At 38.1% G+C, this 15,088-nt stretch overlaps 1 protein-coding gene across 8 annotated transcripts in view; it reads right to left on the bottom strand.

Annotated features, from left to right (window-relative positions):
* Positions 1–14,185, bottom strand: part of LOC109052413 (rap guanine nucleotide exchange factor 6-like) — an 80,698-nt gene extending 66,513 nt beyond the window's left edge. For 3 of the 8 annotated variants that reach the window (XM_042711299.1, XM_042711294.1, XM_042711293.1), the window contains exons 1-4: positions 13,675–14,184; positions 2,580–2,650; positions 1,374–1,430; positions 43–126 (exon numbers count right to left, since the gene is read on the bottom strand). In XM_042711299.1, coding sequence (XP_042567233.1) covers positions 43–126; positions 1,374–1,430; positions 2,580–2,650; positions 13,675–13,902 — 440 coding nt within the window. In that variant the 5' untranslated portion in view covers positions 13,903–14,184. Of the gene's footprint in view, positions 1–42; positions 127–1,373; positions 1,431–2,579; positions 2,651–13,674 lie in introns of all 8 variants that reach the window. The other 5 variants (XM_042711296.1, XM_042711295.1, XM_042711291.1 and 2 more) reach the window with 4 other exon arrangements.
* Between the last annotated feature and the right edge of the window lie 903 nt (positions 14,186–15,088).

Genomic DNA, 15,088 nt, shown 5'->3' with positions numbered 1-15,088 from the left:
GTCAGCTCACACACGTGTGGAAGAGCGAGGTGAGGTACATACCAGCATCGCGCCAGATACATGTGCTCCTTGACCAGCACTGAGCCCGAGAGCAGGACGAACCAGCACGTGGAGATGCTGTTAGCACTGGAACACAAACACAGGTCACATCAGGACGCCTGCTGCGCTGGTACATTAGTATCCATTATTTATATAACACAGATTGCACGTCTGATGGCAGATGGAGTATTCTGACGTCGACTTTCATACTTTCCTGGACCTTGACACTGTTATTTACTTGGCAGTCTATGGGACAGTCACAAGCCTCCCGGTTTTCATCCAAAATATCTTAAATTGTGTTCCGCAGATGAACGAAGCTTTTACGGGTTTGGAATGACATGGGGGTAAGTGATTAATGACAAAATTTTCATTTTGGGGTGGAGTATCCCTTTAACTCTTTACCCGCCATTGACGAGTTTTTACGGCTTTTCGTGTTTTCACTGTTACACACTCGGGGGCGCTATTACACATCTTCTGAACGAGTACAAAACCTCCCGAACAAAAACACACGTGAACAGGATGGAGAAACGAGCAATCTCTTACGTAAACAGATGCATATTAAAAAAGTAATGCGATTATCAGCAATAGACAGCATATAAATGAAAAGTGCATAATGTTACGGAGTGAAATGGAAGTGGTATATGGCTGTGCAAGCTTTGGAGGTGTTGATGGAAGCAATTTACTGGATTTATGCTTTGATAATCATACTGAATATTATCCAGGTGTAGTTTTTGATAAAAATTTGATTTTCTCACTTTTTTGCTCAAAATTACACATTTTTATGAAACCTACTTATATTCAAGTGTTGATAAAAAAAGAATGCTTTAAGCTAGAATAAAACTGTTACTTTTTTTGTTTAAAAGTAGAGGCTCTGATCTTTATTTTGGTGTATTACATATTTAAATCCTCACACAGCAAAATATACTGTAGGCCATCAAATTTTAGTGAAAATCATCAAAATCTCTGGCGATTGCTGGCAAATTTTTTAAAAAATGCTGGCGGGGAAAGAGTTACATTTTTTTTTTTTTTACTTTTTTTTAAGTTTATGTTGCCTTGGCAACTAGCTATATATATATATATATATATATATATATATATAATATATATATATATATATATATATATATATATACACATATATATATATATATATATATATATATATATATATATATATATATATAGATATATATAATCTTAATTATATATATATATTATTTCAGTTCATTTTTATTTATTTTAAAGTAGTAAAATGTTTTTTAAGGTTTCAGTTTCAGTTAAAGACAATATCAGTATGTGCTTTCAACACTACTAACATGCAGAGATGTACTCACTAGAAGAGAACGTGGTTGGCCTCATAGCGCTCGTACCTGGCCGTCATACACATGGACCTGTAACACAGAGAGAAGTCTGAGAGTGATGATGTCTGGGAGTGTTTGATCTGCTCTCCACGGCCTCCCATCTAGAACAACTGAACTCACGTCATGCTGTGAATCAACCCCATAATTAGCTTAAAAAGTGAATGCACATTAACGTTATTTTTTTTATTCATCAAGGATGCATTCAATAAAAATTGACAGCACAGACATTTATAAGGTTTCAAAAGATTTTTATTTCAAATAAATGCTGTACTTTTGAACTTTATATGTATCAAAAAAATCAAGCCATTTCCACAATGCATCAGCACAACTGTTTTCATCATTGATAATAAATCAGTATATTAGAATGATTTCTGAAGATCATGTGACACTGAAGACTGGAGTAAAGATGCTGAAAATACAGCTGCACATCATCTTTGGTCACAGAAATAAATTACATTTTACAATATATTCACATAGAAAACAGTTATTGGAAATTGTAATAATATTTCACGAGAATTAGCCGGTATTTACTAAAACTGATTTTGATCTGTCCCACCTCAGAGACCTTTTCAGCTATGAAAATCAATATAATAATTTCATTATTTATACATAATTGCAGTTCTAGTGATTTTCAAGTCGTGTTTTTAATTATTATCTTTACATTCTGGAGTTATTTTTTCTTTTTCTCAGTTTATGATGTTGATTGATGGTAGGGGGTGTTAAACTGTATTTGAAGATATTTTGCCTAAATTTTAGGTTGCATCAATCGCAAACCTTAATGAATATACAATTAATATAAAATAAAACTCATGTAAGTAACACTTTAGTGACCAATTCTCACTATTAACTAATTGCTTATTAGCATATATTACCAACATATTGGCTGTATATTAGTAATTAAGCACATATTAATGTCTTATTCTGCATGATCATATTTTAGATCCACCCCATACCTAAACTAACAACTACCTTACTAACTATAAAATACACAGCAAATTAGGAGTTTATTGAGACTAGTTAATACTAAAAATTGTTTCCTAAACTAAAGTGTGACCATATAATATTTAGTTTGCTGTCCTAAATTTGACGGACATCATTTTCTTAAGCACCATTTGATGCCATGTGTGTCTGCGGTCTGTTACTGATCACAGGAGGTCGTGATGCTGAGGTCAGACTCACCTGAGCTGATGTTCTCTGAGGTGACACAGCACATCCATGTGGTACAGATGAGTGTAGATGGTGTTCAAGTCCTAAACAAGACAAACACACACACATCAGTGAGCCACACCTGACGCTCTCTTCGCTCTGCATCTGTATTGTGATTGGCTGATCAGATATTCCTCATGCCCTGAATGTTGTCTTGCACTGTTTTGCATGAATATATCTTTTTTGAATGTAGCATTGCATCAGTGTCTCAGCAATGGATGCTCTGCAGTGAATGGGTGCCGTCAGAATGAGAGTCCAAACAGCTGATAAAAACATCACAATAATCCACAAGTAATCCAGTCCATCAGTTAACATCCTCTAAAATGAAAATATGTGTGGTTGCAATAAACAAAGCAAGAGATGTAATGCTAAATGTCTCCATGAAGAAACAAACATTTTCAGCACATTTTCATATTTGGGTGAACTATTCCTTTAAATGCCTGTATAATCAAAATGATGTTTAGTTTGATTACATCTTTTATATTTGCTTTTATATATATCTGGTCCAGTGAGGTATCTGTGTATACACACACACACATTTATATTTGTATATGGTTATTTGAGGTATAGTTGCACTTGAACTTGACAGAGAGAGAGAGAGAGAGAGCGAGAGAGAAAGCGAGAGAGAGAGAGAGAGAGAGAGAGAGAGAGAGAGAGAGAGAGAGAGAGAGAGATTTGTAATTTGTAAATTATATCTGAAACGTGTTGAAACATGTGAAAACATTGTTCGCTACTGAATGAACTGATTAAAGGAATGTAGTAAATTAAAAGAAGGTCACACAGTTGTGTTTTGGTGATTAAACCAATGTTGTAATAACAGGTTATAATCCTGTTTTTGTATAACAATGGTTATGCATGGTTAGAAAGACAATATGCAGAACTAAGAATGACTGGCGTTACAAATGTGATCAGTGGGAGGTTTTCAAAAAATACCACTTAATTGTGAAAAGAATACCAACACGAATTGCAAAAGCTTTTTATTTTTGCTGCTGTTACTTTACTATGTAATCAGAAGCACCAGTTTTGCCTGCTGGACCGTAAAATAGGTCAAAAATCCCACATATGCACACTGAAAGCAGAAGTTGGACCAGTAAGGAAGCACCCAGAACACCCTGAGACAGCACATAATGAGTGAAATAAGTGACGACGGTGCAGATGGAAGGAAAGTGCGGTGTGGCACGGAAAGTCAAGAGGGCAGGAGCCCTGCCACGCTAAACCAAACGGAAAACACAAACCTTGGTGAAGCCATGGTGAAGATAGAAAGTTACACAATCTCTCTTCATCTGCAGACGTAACGGTGAAAACCTGCTCATCCGTCATATTTATGACCATCAGTATGGCAATATCTGAACAATCCGTAAAATCCTTTTTACCAGGATTTACTGTAGAAGCACTAACTGCACCATGCTATTGTGGCAGAAATGTGGGATATTCATACAGAATTGTATTAACGTAGACATGTTAAATGTATTAACTGAGTAATGGTTGTTAATGAGCCATAGCATTTGTGCGTATTCAGGCTATTGTTTTCCGTACAAACACGTTAGATTTTACCGTGGTAGAGAGGTGCTGTGTGTGGTGATCTACATGATCTAATTGTGTGGTACTATAGATGACCAATGTTTTATTTTAATAAAAGAGTCCTAACTCAAACAGTCCCTGTAAATAAATAAATAAATAAATATGAGGTTGTTACAATTTTTACAGATATCACTGTTTTTGTTAATGAACATATATTTACATCTGCATCGTGCCATCAAAGTCAGGGAACATTTGAAACAATATCACCTCATTAACTGTCTGGTTTCTACAACTTTCACTCAGGAGAAGAATTCTGCATTTAAACTAGTGCTCGACCGATATAGGGTTTTTAATGGCTGATGCTGATGCCGATATTGAGAAATCAATCTAGCCGATATGAGACCGATATATTACATGTAATTACAGTAAATGAGAGACATGCAGAAAACTGCTGAAATTAAATGAAGTGTGTGAGAGCAAGAAAGAGCAGCTGATATCAGTGTGTTTCAATAATGCACAAAATGAGTACTGAATCAGTTTCAAATATTTCAGTAGCTGTATGCATCAAAAAATCTATATTTTTGACAATGCAGATGCTACAGAGCCGTGGGCCACAGGAACAGAACGGGAAACAGAACATGCAAAAATCACACACTCCTAACGTGCTGTGACTTGTGGCAGTATGCTCCCACTGCAGCAATACACCCTCAGTCCAACGGTCAGGCCCGGGCAGATCACCGTCACATGAAGCATGCCTTCTAAACTGTCTGCAGTGGTGTAGTTTAAGATCTCAGGATCGATCCTGTCTCGATCAGAGAAAGCACTTGTGCAAAACATTGCATGGCATTAATATAGATGGTTTTGTGATGCAATACATATAATTCATGTCACAACATAGAGCAAACTGTTGCATTTTTTTCATGGTATATTTACGGTTTTATCACGGTTCTTTGTCATGTTGGTTTTGCTATTTTGCAAGTTGTCTGAGCAGTACAGCCAAACTAATTTCCCTATTTAAAAAAAACAAACCCTTGCAAGGTAAAAAAGAATGGCAGATATTTAGGCCAAAGTGGCAGTAGATAAAAATCTGTCATTATTTTATCTTTGTTATTAAAAAATAAGAACAAAGATATACAGTGCTTTATTTTTCAGGTACAGTAGGTGTATTTATCAGTAGCATTCAAGAAACTGAATAAACATAAAACACTATATACATCATTTATACATTGATTCTTATTAAAGGGGTCATAAGATGCTGCTAAAAAGAACATTTTTTGGTGTAATGAAATGTGTTTATGTGGTTTAAGGTTAAATAAACACATTATTTTCCACATACTTTACATTATTGTTTCTCATCTATGCCCCGCCTTCTGAAACGCGTCGATTTTCACAAGGCTCATTTCTCTGAAAAGCGAGGTGTGCTGTGATTGGCCAGCTATCTTGCGCGTTGTGATTGGCCGAATGCCTCAAGCATGTGACGGAAATGTTACGCCTCTTAATATATTGTGATGCCCTGTCCGGCCGGAGCGACGAGACATAAACATAAAACCCATTATAAACGTGATATAAACGTGTTTTCTAGTCGTGTCTTCTTTTGGAAGGCCAAACAAAGTAGTTTCGCTTTCTCAACGAAACAGCGTCACACACCGCGGCCCTGAGTGAGCCGCGGCCGGGTTGAGAACCTTGGTCTTGCAGCAACCACATGTGACGACCCACATGTGGACGCCGCTTCAGCGACCAGCACGGATCAGCTCCAGGCATGATGAAGCGGATATCGTCCTCTTTCGGAAGGCCAAACAAATTAGTTTCGCTTTCACAGTGAAAAACACTGTGAACACTGTTTTCTCTTTGTGTTTTGTTGTTTATTAACGTTAAGGGACAGCCAAAAATAAAAATTCTTTCTTGTGCTGAACACAGAAGATATTTTGAAGAATGTGGCTAACCAAACAGTTGCTGGTCTCCAGTGACTTCCATAGTATTTTTTTTTTCTATTATCAAAGTCAATGAGAAAAACCGTTTCAAAATAAGAGTCTTTGCCTTTCGAGGCAACCTGATGCTCCTTTACTGACCTGCAGAACATCATATGAATAATCAAACTGTTAAATATTATTATAATTTAAAATAATTTTCAGCATCATTACTACAGTCTTCACTGTCACATCATCCTTCAGAAATCATTCTAATATTATGATTTGCTGCTCAAGAAACATTTCTGACGATCACTGTTGAAAACAGCTGCTTCATATTTTTGTTGAAACCACAATGCATTTTATTTTTTAACATTCTTTGATGAACAAAGTTCAAAAGAACATCATTTATTTGGAATAGAGATCTTTTGTAACATTATAAATGTCTTTGCTGAATAAAAATAAGTTCTTTAAAAAAATTTTTTACTGAAGGGCCCCTAAAGGAGCACTAATAATCAACTGATAACATTAAATAAGTACATATAATACGGTAATCACTTCAGCTTTTGAAAATGTCAAACAGCTATATTAGTATCACGGCTGTATTACTATTGCACAATTTTTCTTACAATACACATAAATACATTTGACAAACAGAGAGACTTTCTCATTCACCATTTAATTAAATGTATGAACATGTTACAGACTGACGGATGAATCATTCGGCCAAAGTCATATGGATATGGAACAAAATAAAGGTAAGTGTTTTTATTTAGACAAAAAAAAAAATTTTCACAACATTATCTCTCTTAAAACACCTTGTAGTGTTACAATATTCAAAATTGACCTGAGTTAGATCAAGTTTTACTCTGTGCAAACCGAACTATCACATTAATGTAATAATATGTTTGGGTTTTTTGGAGTTTGATTAGGTAGTGAGGTAGTTAATGGGAAACTGGTGAATGTTTCATAAGGACTCCACAAAGGTATGTAAGAAAGAGCCGCTCACATTCCCAGCATGCCTCGAGATCAAAACAATTCATAACTAACATTTCAGGTATGACCTCGTTCTCTGTCCTCTCATGTTGGTTTTGTCCTTTACCAGCAGATTATGAACATACATGGAGTCAGTTTACAGGATCAATCTGACGTGCAACACAACTGTAAAAATACAATAATAACATTTCTGACTGTCTTCATTTCTTCAACATGAAACACAAGCTCTCACATAACCGATGTGCGCACATAGAAACATTCAGGAGTGCAGAAAATCATGGTCAGCGCTGTCTTGTGATTTATGAGCTTAAAACTGAAAAGTTACAGCACATTCTCTCTGTTTGTGAAGTAACTACAACCCTCAGCTTCATAGAAGAGAGACGCTGCACAGACAAGCGAGTTAAACAGTCATTTAATATAGACGTGGGCTAACTGTAGTGTTCTAATAAACCACGTTAAAACTATGCTTCTAGTATTGTGTATTTGTTTTTCGTTTAATAGAAGTTCTGAACAGAACTTCGTGATATTTCAAAACATACTGGAATACTTTAACCACAAATGGAGTGAAGTTGCGATGTTGACAAAAATGGATTTTTGTCTATAACAATAACTAAACAGTATTTTGCTGAGTGTGTTTTTGTGCTGGTACTTTGGCTGATTTAGGCCTTTCATGGCTAAATAAATAGGACACTTAAACCACCAGTAGGTGGCCGCAAGTCCCTGCCTTCATGAGTGATTCACTGAATCATGCATTTAAACAAATCATTAAAAACGGCTGATTCATTTAGAAATGAAGCAAGTGACTCTTCATGATAGGGCTGGGCGATATATCGCATGCAATTGTTACGTGCATTTCGTCAGTAGAGCCAGTTCCCTGATTACCGCTAAATCTCCATCACCTGCTTTCAAATGGAGCGGCATTTAATAGACAGAGCCGTAGATCACTGAAAAGCTACGCAATATCGCGTTCATTATCGAAGGCGATTCATCTGGGATAACGAACGCGATATAGCGTACCTTGTCAGTGAACTACGGCTCTGTCTATTAAATGCCGCTCCATCTGAAAGCAGGTGATGGCGATTTAGCGCTAATCAGGGAACCGGCTTTACTGACTAGATACGCATGATCATATCGTTCGATATATCGCCCAGCCCTAACCCAGCCCTACTTCATGAATGGATCACTGAATCACTGACCCAAATGATTCTTTCAAAATCAGATTCATTCAGGAACGAAACACTGCAGTGTTGCCCTGAGGACCCGTTTACACCGGTGCGTTTTCGTTTTAAAACGTCGTTTTAGAATGAAAATGATCCTTGTCTACACTGCCGTTTCCACTGCGTTTCAGAAACGATCTCCGTTTACACTACACAACCTTAAAACGCATGTCACGTGACCATTCATGCAGGTACAGGTAGAATAGGTAGATTCCTTATTATTTCTATCTATCTATAATCTACCTATACATCTATGGGTGCAACAATGCGCATGATTATTATTGTTTACACGGTCGTCAAGGATACGCAGAGCGTTTTGGTACATTTACACTGCAACGCAACCCCGGAGTTTTCAAACTAAAACGGGGTCTGCAGCGTTTTCAAAAGTCTCCGTTTTCGAGGGTCGAAAACGCCTGAGTTGTGTAAACGATAGGCGTAACCGTAGCAAAAATTATGCGTTTTAAAACGAAAACCGGGGGCATGTGTAAACGGGACATGAGATGCACAGATGCTATTTTAGTTAGCAACAGAAGAAAATCAGACAATACTGTGTCTTAAATATAACTCATTCAATATTAGCTTTGTGTTTGTTGAACTGTTGTATAAAATCAATATCGCATTTGCTAAAACGGCACTCTTGCATTAAACATGCATTCAAACTGCATTCTAATAGTCTTCATCACTCAGTGAATGTTTTTGGACTCTCAAGATGTGTATTTGTTTGTTTTTGTCAAAGTGAGTGACATACTCAATAATATCAGCTCGCACATCATTAAAACAACAATTACAATATTATCATAGAAAATAAATTTGAACAGACAGTCATGTATTTCATTGCTTTGAATAAACAGTTTGATGCAATGCTTGATTTTGTTTCTAGTTGCTTCTGCTCTCTTAAGCCTAATGGACAAACCAGTAGTTTTTACCTGTAAATATATTCAAACTGAAATTCTGACATTTAACATGTAAGTTCTAATTCCATTTTTAGCCTTCCGACAGCTCTTGAGCTTCAAACATGCTCAATATGAGAAATCTCTATTAGTCCAGAGTCACATGACAAGCAGCTGAATGAGTTTGACTCATGGCTTTTCTGTCACATCAGGAAGTGATTCATTGTTTTCTTGTTCTAAAAGGCCTGAAACACACACAATGTGTGGATCAACAAAACCGTAAAAAATGAATGCCTACAATTTTAATCAAATTAATTCACAGGTGTATTCATTGAATATTTGTTAGTTACTCTATTGAAGTGTCAGTACAAGAATTGTCATATTGGCATTCGGTATGATGTACAATGGTCCTGAAATTCACTGGACAACATTCCAATCAGGAGCGTGTTTACACTTGTCTTTTCAATGTGTATGTGGACAACATCCTGATACAGGTCGCATGTTAATGCCAAGTGTAATGGGCTGATGGGGTTTCTGTGCATCCCCGCTGAGTGTGAGAGGACAAACCGTCTTCAGTCTCTTACACCAGGGGTTCTCAAAGTGGGCTCTGAAAAATTTTAAGGGCCTTTTGACCCCACAATGCGGAAAATGCGGATGGAATCACAGAATCCAGTCATAAAAATGGAACTTACCATATAATGCGTGTCTCAGTTTGGGCGACTACACACACTGAAGCACACGTGATGCTTTGAGAACAATAAAACAGAATCTGAGCAAAAATACAACAGATTTCATAGGCCCTTGATAGGGATGTAATGATGAACTCTGAGCCTGTTAAAATCGATTAAAATATGTGACGATTGAAGTTGGTCGAGATGTTAAACGAATCAGTTGGGAGTAGGAGTTTATATAAATGTGTCTCCGAGTAAACTGACTGTCTTCAGGAAAGTTTAGATGGTTTTTCTTTTCATTTTGTCTCTGTATAATGCATATTAAAGGGGGGGGTACAATGCTGTTCCATGCATTCAGAGTTGTTTACACTGTTAAAGAGTTGGATTCTGGACAAAGTTTCAAAAAACAATTTGGACGTATGACCGAGTATTTCTGTACCAAAAGTCTTACTTCCGTGTTCGTACAAGTTTCGGAGAGTTTTTTCCGATCGTTGTTCTTCATGACGTAGATGAGTGTGGAACTCCTTATATTGGCAGTTCTCCCTGAAAATGCTCTTCCTAAAGAACCGTGCGTTATGTAAATATGTAGTGGATACAGTTTGTTTTTCTGGGGCAGCAATGGAGTTTCACAAGCGTGTCGTTGACAAACATTTTATAAACAAGGCCCAGTTCGACGCTGGATTTGCACATGGTTTGATACTGAAAGATGGAGCGGTAAAGCACTGATCTATATATGATCTCTATTATAGATCAGTGATCAAAAGTCTGTTTTGTAGGCATTCGGTGCTCAAGTGCTCATCGCTCTATAGCTCCGCCCACGGCGCGCCTCCAGGAGCTCTGCTTTTTCCGGAGAGAATCGTAAAGATTTATCTTTCTTTTATAAATGTGATAAAACTAAAGACTTTCTGGAGATATGAAGGATGCAGTACTGCTTGATAGGTACTCAAGATTAACATGAGATTGGGTGAAACTGTGTGTGTTATGCCCCCTTTAAACCTGTGTTAATAAACGCTGTATCGCTGCAGTTCCATAAGTGCCGCCTGCTGTCAGAGAGTGGATCTGCGTCTCATGCAGCACGTCTGCTTTTATGTATTTTTATGTTGCATAATTTCACAAAGACAATTCTCTTTTGCTTCAAATACATTTTATGCTTTTTATTTGTATTATTTATCTATTTATTTGACCTTGCAATGATATCAATCCTGCAAGGTGGAATGTTACAATAAAGGAAATGTTGGTGGAGCTTTTGCGAATAAACTCCTGCATTTATGATGTCTGGAGGCAACGTGAAGTCTGTCATGTTTCTTGTTCATGACGCGACAAGATTTTAGGAGTCAAAATCGCATAATCTGACACAGTGACTGTCGTAACCTACAAAGGACTGTGTAGTCTGACTCTGAACCACCCTTAAGAGTACAAACTGTAGTAAGCATATGCTTAATCACTGTTATAATTATGAGAAAAATAAAAATCATGCTGATTTTGTAATACAATGTTATGAACCATTATCTGGCAATTAAACGTTTTACATTACCGCAAAATACTGTCCAGCATTTGTGGAAAAACACGTAAACTTTAAACTGAATGGTGAGCCATCTAGGCTATTAAAATGTTTACAAGCAACATCAGTTCAAATGTACACTCACAATAACTTCACAGGTCCTCTGTTGTTTCTAAATATCTGCGCAAAACTCCTTAAGCTACAAGAAAGCACGTAAGAGTAAATTATCACTGAGGGTTTCCTGACCATAAAGGGTTTAGTACAACTGAAATTTTCAGGATTTTATCAGCGCCACAACGTGTGTTTTGAGTCTGTCCTGTCTTCAGCAGTTCAGCACATCTGAGCACACCGTCAAACTCCCATCAGGCAAAGCAGCCTGAGGGACGAGGTGGGCGGCATAATGCTATGGAAATAGAGACTAGGATTATTTGTTTTGCTCTTATGTAATACTAGACACACCCATCTGGACCCATCTAGAGACACAGCATCAGAGCAATGAGAGCTGGTGCAGTTTGTGTTTGTTCGTCTGATCCGCAGCTTTCACTGCACTCAGAGAATCGGAAAGAAGCGCTGCACACACTGTAAACACACACTCGCTGTTCTGGAGAAAGACATGAGAGGCTGTGAGAGCGGCAGAAAGCTCTCAGTGAAGCACGGATGACCAATCCTAAACCAGTTTCTCTTGGTTTACACTCACTTCCCAAAATGGCACGGAAGTGGCCTGCTTTATCAAACTCGACAACAAGGGTGGCACAGTTTTGAGCCAGCTGCCCTATTATTGTCACTATTTTTGCACATTGCAAACCTTTCTGTTATTGCAAATCCTGCTAATATGTCACCAAGAGTTAAAGTGTCAGAACTAATTCATCATGATAACTTCAGATAACACTTAAGCAATACACGGTCAGGTCAAAGTGTCTGAATCATTTTGGATCCCACATTTGTATCAATTTTACTGGTAGACCACTGAATTTTTGGGTATAATACATCACAGTTTACTTTATTTTCCTATCCTTGCTTACATAAATTAACTAGCCTACAGTGACCTGCACACACTAGTAAAAAAAAAAAAATGTAAAATCATATCTGGTGTCTAAATATTTTTTGGTTTGACTGTAGATCATTTCCAGCTTTCTGTAAAGAAAAACATTTATTTCAATTCACAAAAAAAAATGCTGGAAATATTAAAAAGAATTTACTAGCAATTAAAGTGGATCAAGAGAAGACCAAGTAAAGGACATTTAAGGAATAAATTGAAGGGATCACAATATGTCACTACAGTCTCTAAAGAGAGCACATTATGAGCTGTATTACTGAGAACCTACTTTCTAATACATCTTCCTGAAAGAAAAAGCTCAAGGCTTATCCTATCTTATCTTCTTTAGATATTTGTATTAGAAAACAAAACAATAACACTGAGGAAGATATTCATTTATTGCAGAGCATGCAACTGCTACGACATCATAAACGCAAGACTTTCTGCTCTGATTTAAGACATTTTTAAAGTCCTGAATTTGTGGATTTAAGACTTTTTAAGACGCACAGAAAGCCTGTCATCATTACGCAGTGAACAAGCTCTGTAATAAAACAAACCTTTGTGCTTTGAGCTGATATTTGAGCTGTCTTAGGCCAAACTTTTAATACAATGACCCAGATTCACTTTAAATCAAGTGGACACATTGCTAATGGTGCTGTTGTGTAGTGTTGCTCAGTTTCTTCAGCTTTGATGCAGATGTGTGCATCACCTCACACTAGAAAGAGGTCATGGCAGCACTGTCATCCAGTCTGGCAGCCAATGCCAGCATATAAACTATCTGAGTAGGTTTTTTAGACCGCGTGGCCCACAAATGCGAGTCGATGTCTAGTCAGTCAGCTCACTAGGATTTGAGACACAGCCCGCGCCTCCAGTGTCCGACTGCACCGCTGGAATTCAGTCAAGTTTCATTGATTCTGTCATTAATAAACATCTTGAGACGTGAAACAGAACTTATTTAAAATATTCACACTTTCAGCTAATGTGTACTGGATCAAGTACTGCAGTTTAACTAATTCACTGAGAACAAGTCTGTGCAGTAGCTGAACATCTGTCATCCAACTACATAAATAAACTCTTAAAGAATACAAAAACATCACTTAGAGATCCCAAACAGATAAATAAAACATCCACAGAATGATACATAATGTCAAACATCGAGCGCGAGACATGTTAGTTCGTGCATGAGTCTTTGTAACAATCTAAAGTTACTTAATTGAGTCCTGAATCGAAACTTACAAGCTTCATTGTGTGATATTTCAGAGTTATTGACATTCTAAAGTGGTTATTTACTCTTGTCTGTTGTGATCAAGTATTTCTGTGTGTTTTTACCTCAGCAGTTCGTCGCGTCGGAGGAGTTCTCAGCGCTTTCTTCAGCGATAAATCCACTGAGGAATTCATATTAAAACCTCTGATTTCCGGGAATAAAAACTTCATATATTCACGCGTGTCGATAAAATAAAGTAAAATGTAAAACTGAAATGAAATGAAAATGTCATCATTAACCCCTTGAGGAGTTTGGGACGTCTGGCATTGATTTGAGTTAGCTTCGGTTAGCATGTGAGGTGAAGTGAAGTCGCTGATGAAAGTGTTGTTGAAGTGAAGCGCGAGTCAGAAACAGCCAGAGTTGACCGAAAAAAACAATCCTTCGTTCCTGGAAAATTTCTCCATTCTTGACGGTAAAACATCATGAATAATCAGAGGTTCATATGATCCTCCGAACACAAGCGTGCAGCAACAGCCCATGACTGCAGTTCAGCCGCGAGCGCCGCCTCACAACATCCACATGACGAGCTGCTGCTGCTACTGGAGACCAGTGCGTACTAAACTACACTCATCAGTGAGGGACACGAGACCAGTGCGTACTAAACTACACTCATCAGTGAGGGACACGAGACCGGTGCGTACTAAACTACGCTCATCAGTGAGGAACACGAGACCAGTGCGTACTAAACTACGCTCATCAATGAGGGACACGAGACCAGTGCGTACTAAACTACACTCATCAGTGAGGGACACGAGACCAGTGCGTACTAAACTACGCTCATCAATGAGGGACACGAGACCAGGTGCGTACTAAACTAGACTCATCAGTGAGGGACACGAGACCAGTGCGTACTAAACTACACTCATCAATGAGGGACACGAGACCGGTGCGTACTAAACTACACTCATCAGTGAGGGACACGAGACCAGTGCGTACTAAACTACACTCATCAGTGAGGAACACGAGACCGGTGCATACTAAACTACACTCATCAGTGAGGGACACGAGACCAGTGCGTACTAAACTACGCTCATCAGTGAGGGACACGAGACCAGTGCGTACTAAACTACACTCATCAGTGAGGGACACGAGACCGGTGCGTACTAAACTACACTCATCAGTGAGGGACACGAGACCGGTGCGTACTAAACTACACTCATCAGTGAGGGACACGAGACCAGTGCGTACTAAACTACGCTCATCAATGAGGGACACGAGACCAGTGCGTACTAAACTACACTCATCAGTGAGGAACACGAGACCGGTGCATACTAAACTACACTCATCAATGAGGGACACGAGGCCGGTGCGTACTAAACTACACTCATCAGTGAGGAACACGAGACCGGTGCATACTAAACTACACTCATCAGTGAGGGACACGAGACCGGTGCGTACTAAACTATACTCATCAGTGAGGGACGCGAGACCGGTGCGTACTAAACTACACTCATCAGTGAGGAACACGAGACCGGTGCA

The sequence above is a fragment of the Cyprinus carpio genome, chromosome A21 (genome assembly GCF_018340385.1).
Source record: "Cyprinus carpio isolate SPL01 chromosome A21, ASM1834038v1, whole genome shotgun sequence".
NCBI classification, from domain to species: Eukaryota; Metazoa; Chordata; class Actinopteri; order Cypriniformes; family Cyprinidae; genus Cyprinus; species Cyprinus carpio.
This window is presented reverse-complemented; position numbering and strand designations above follow the sequence as displayed.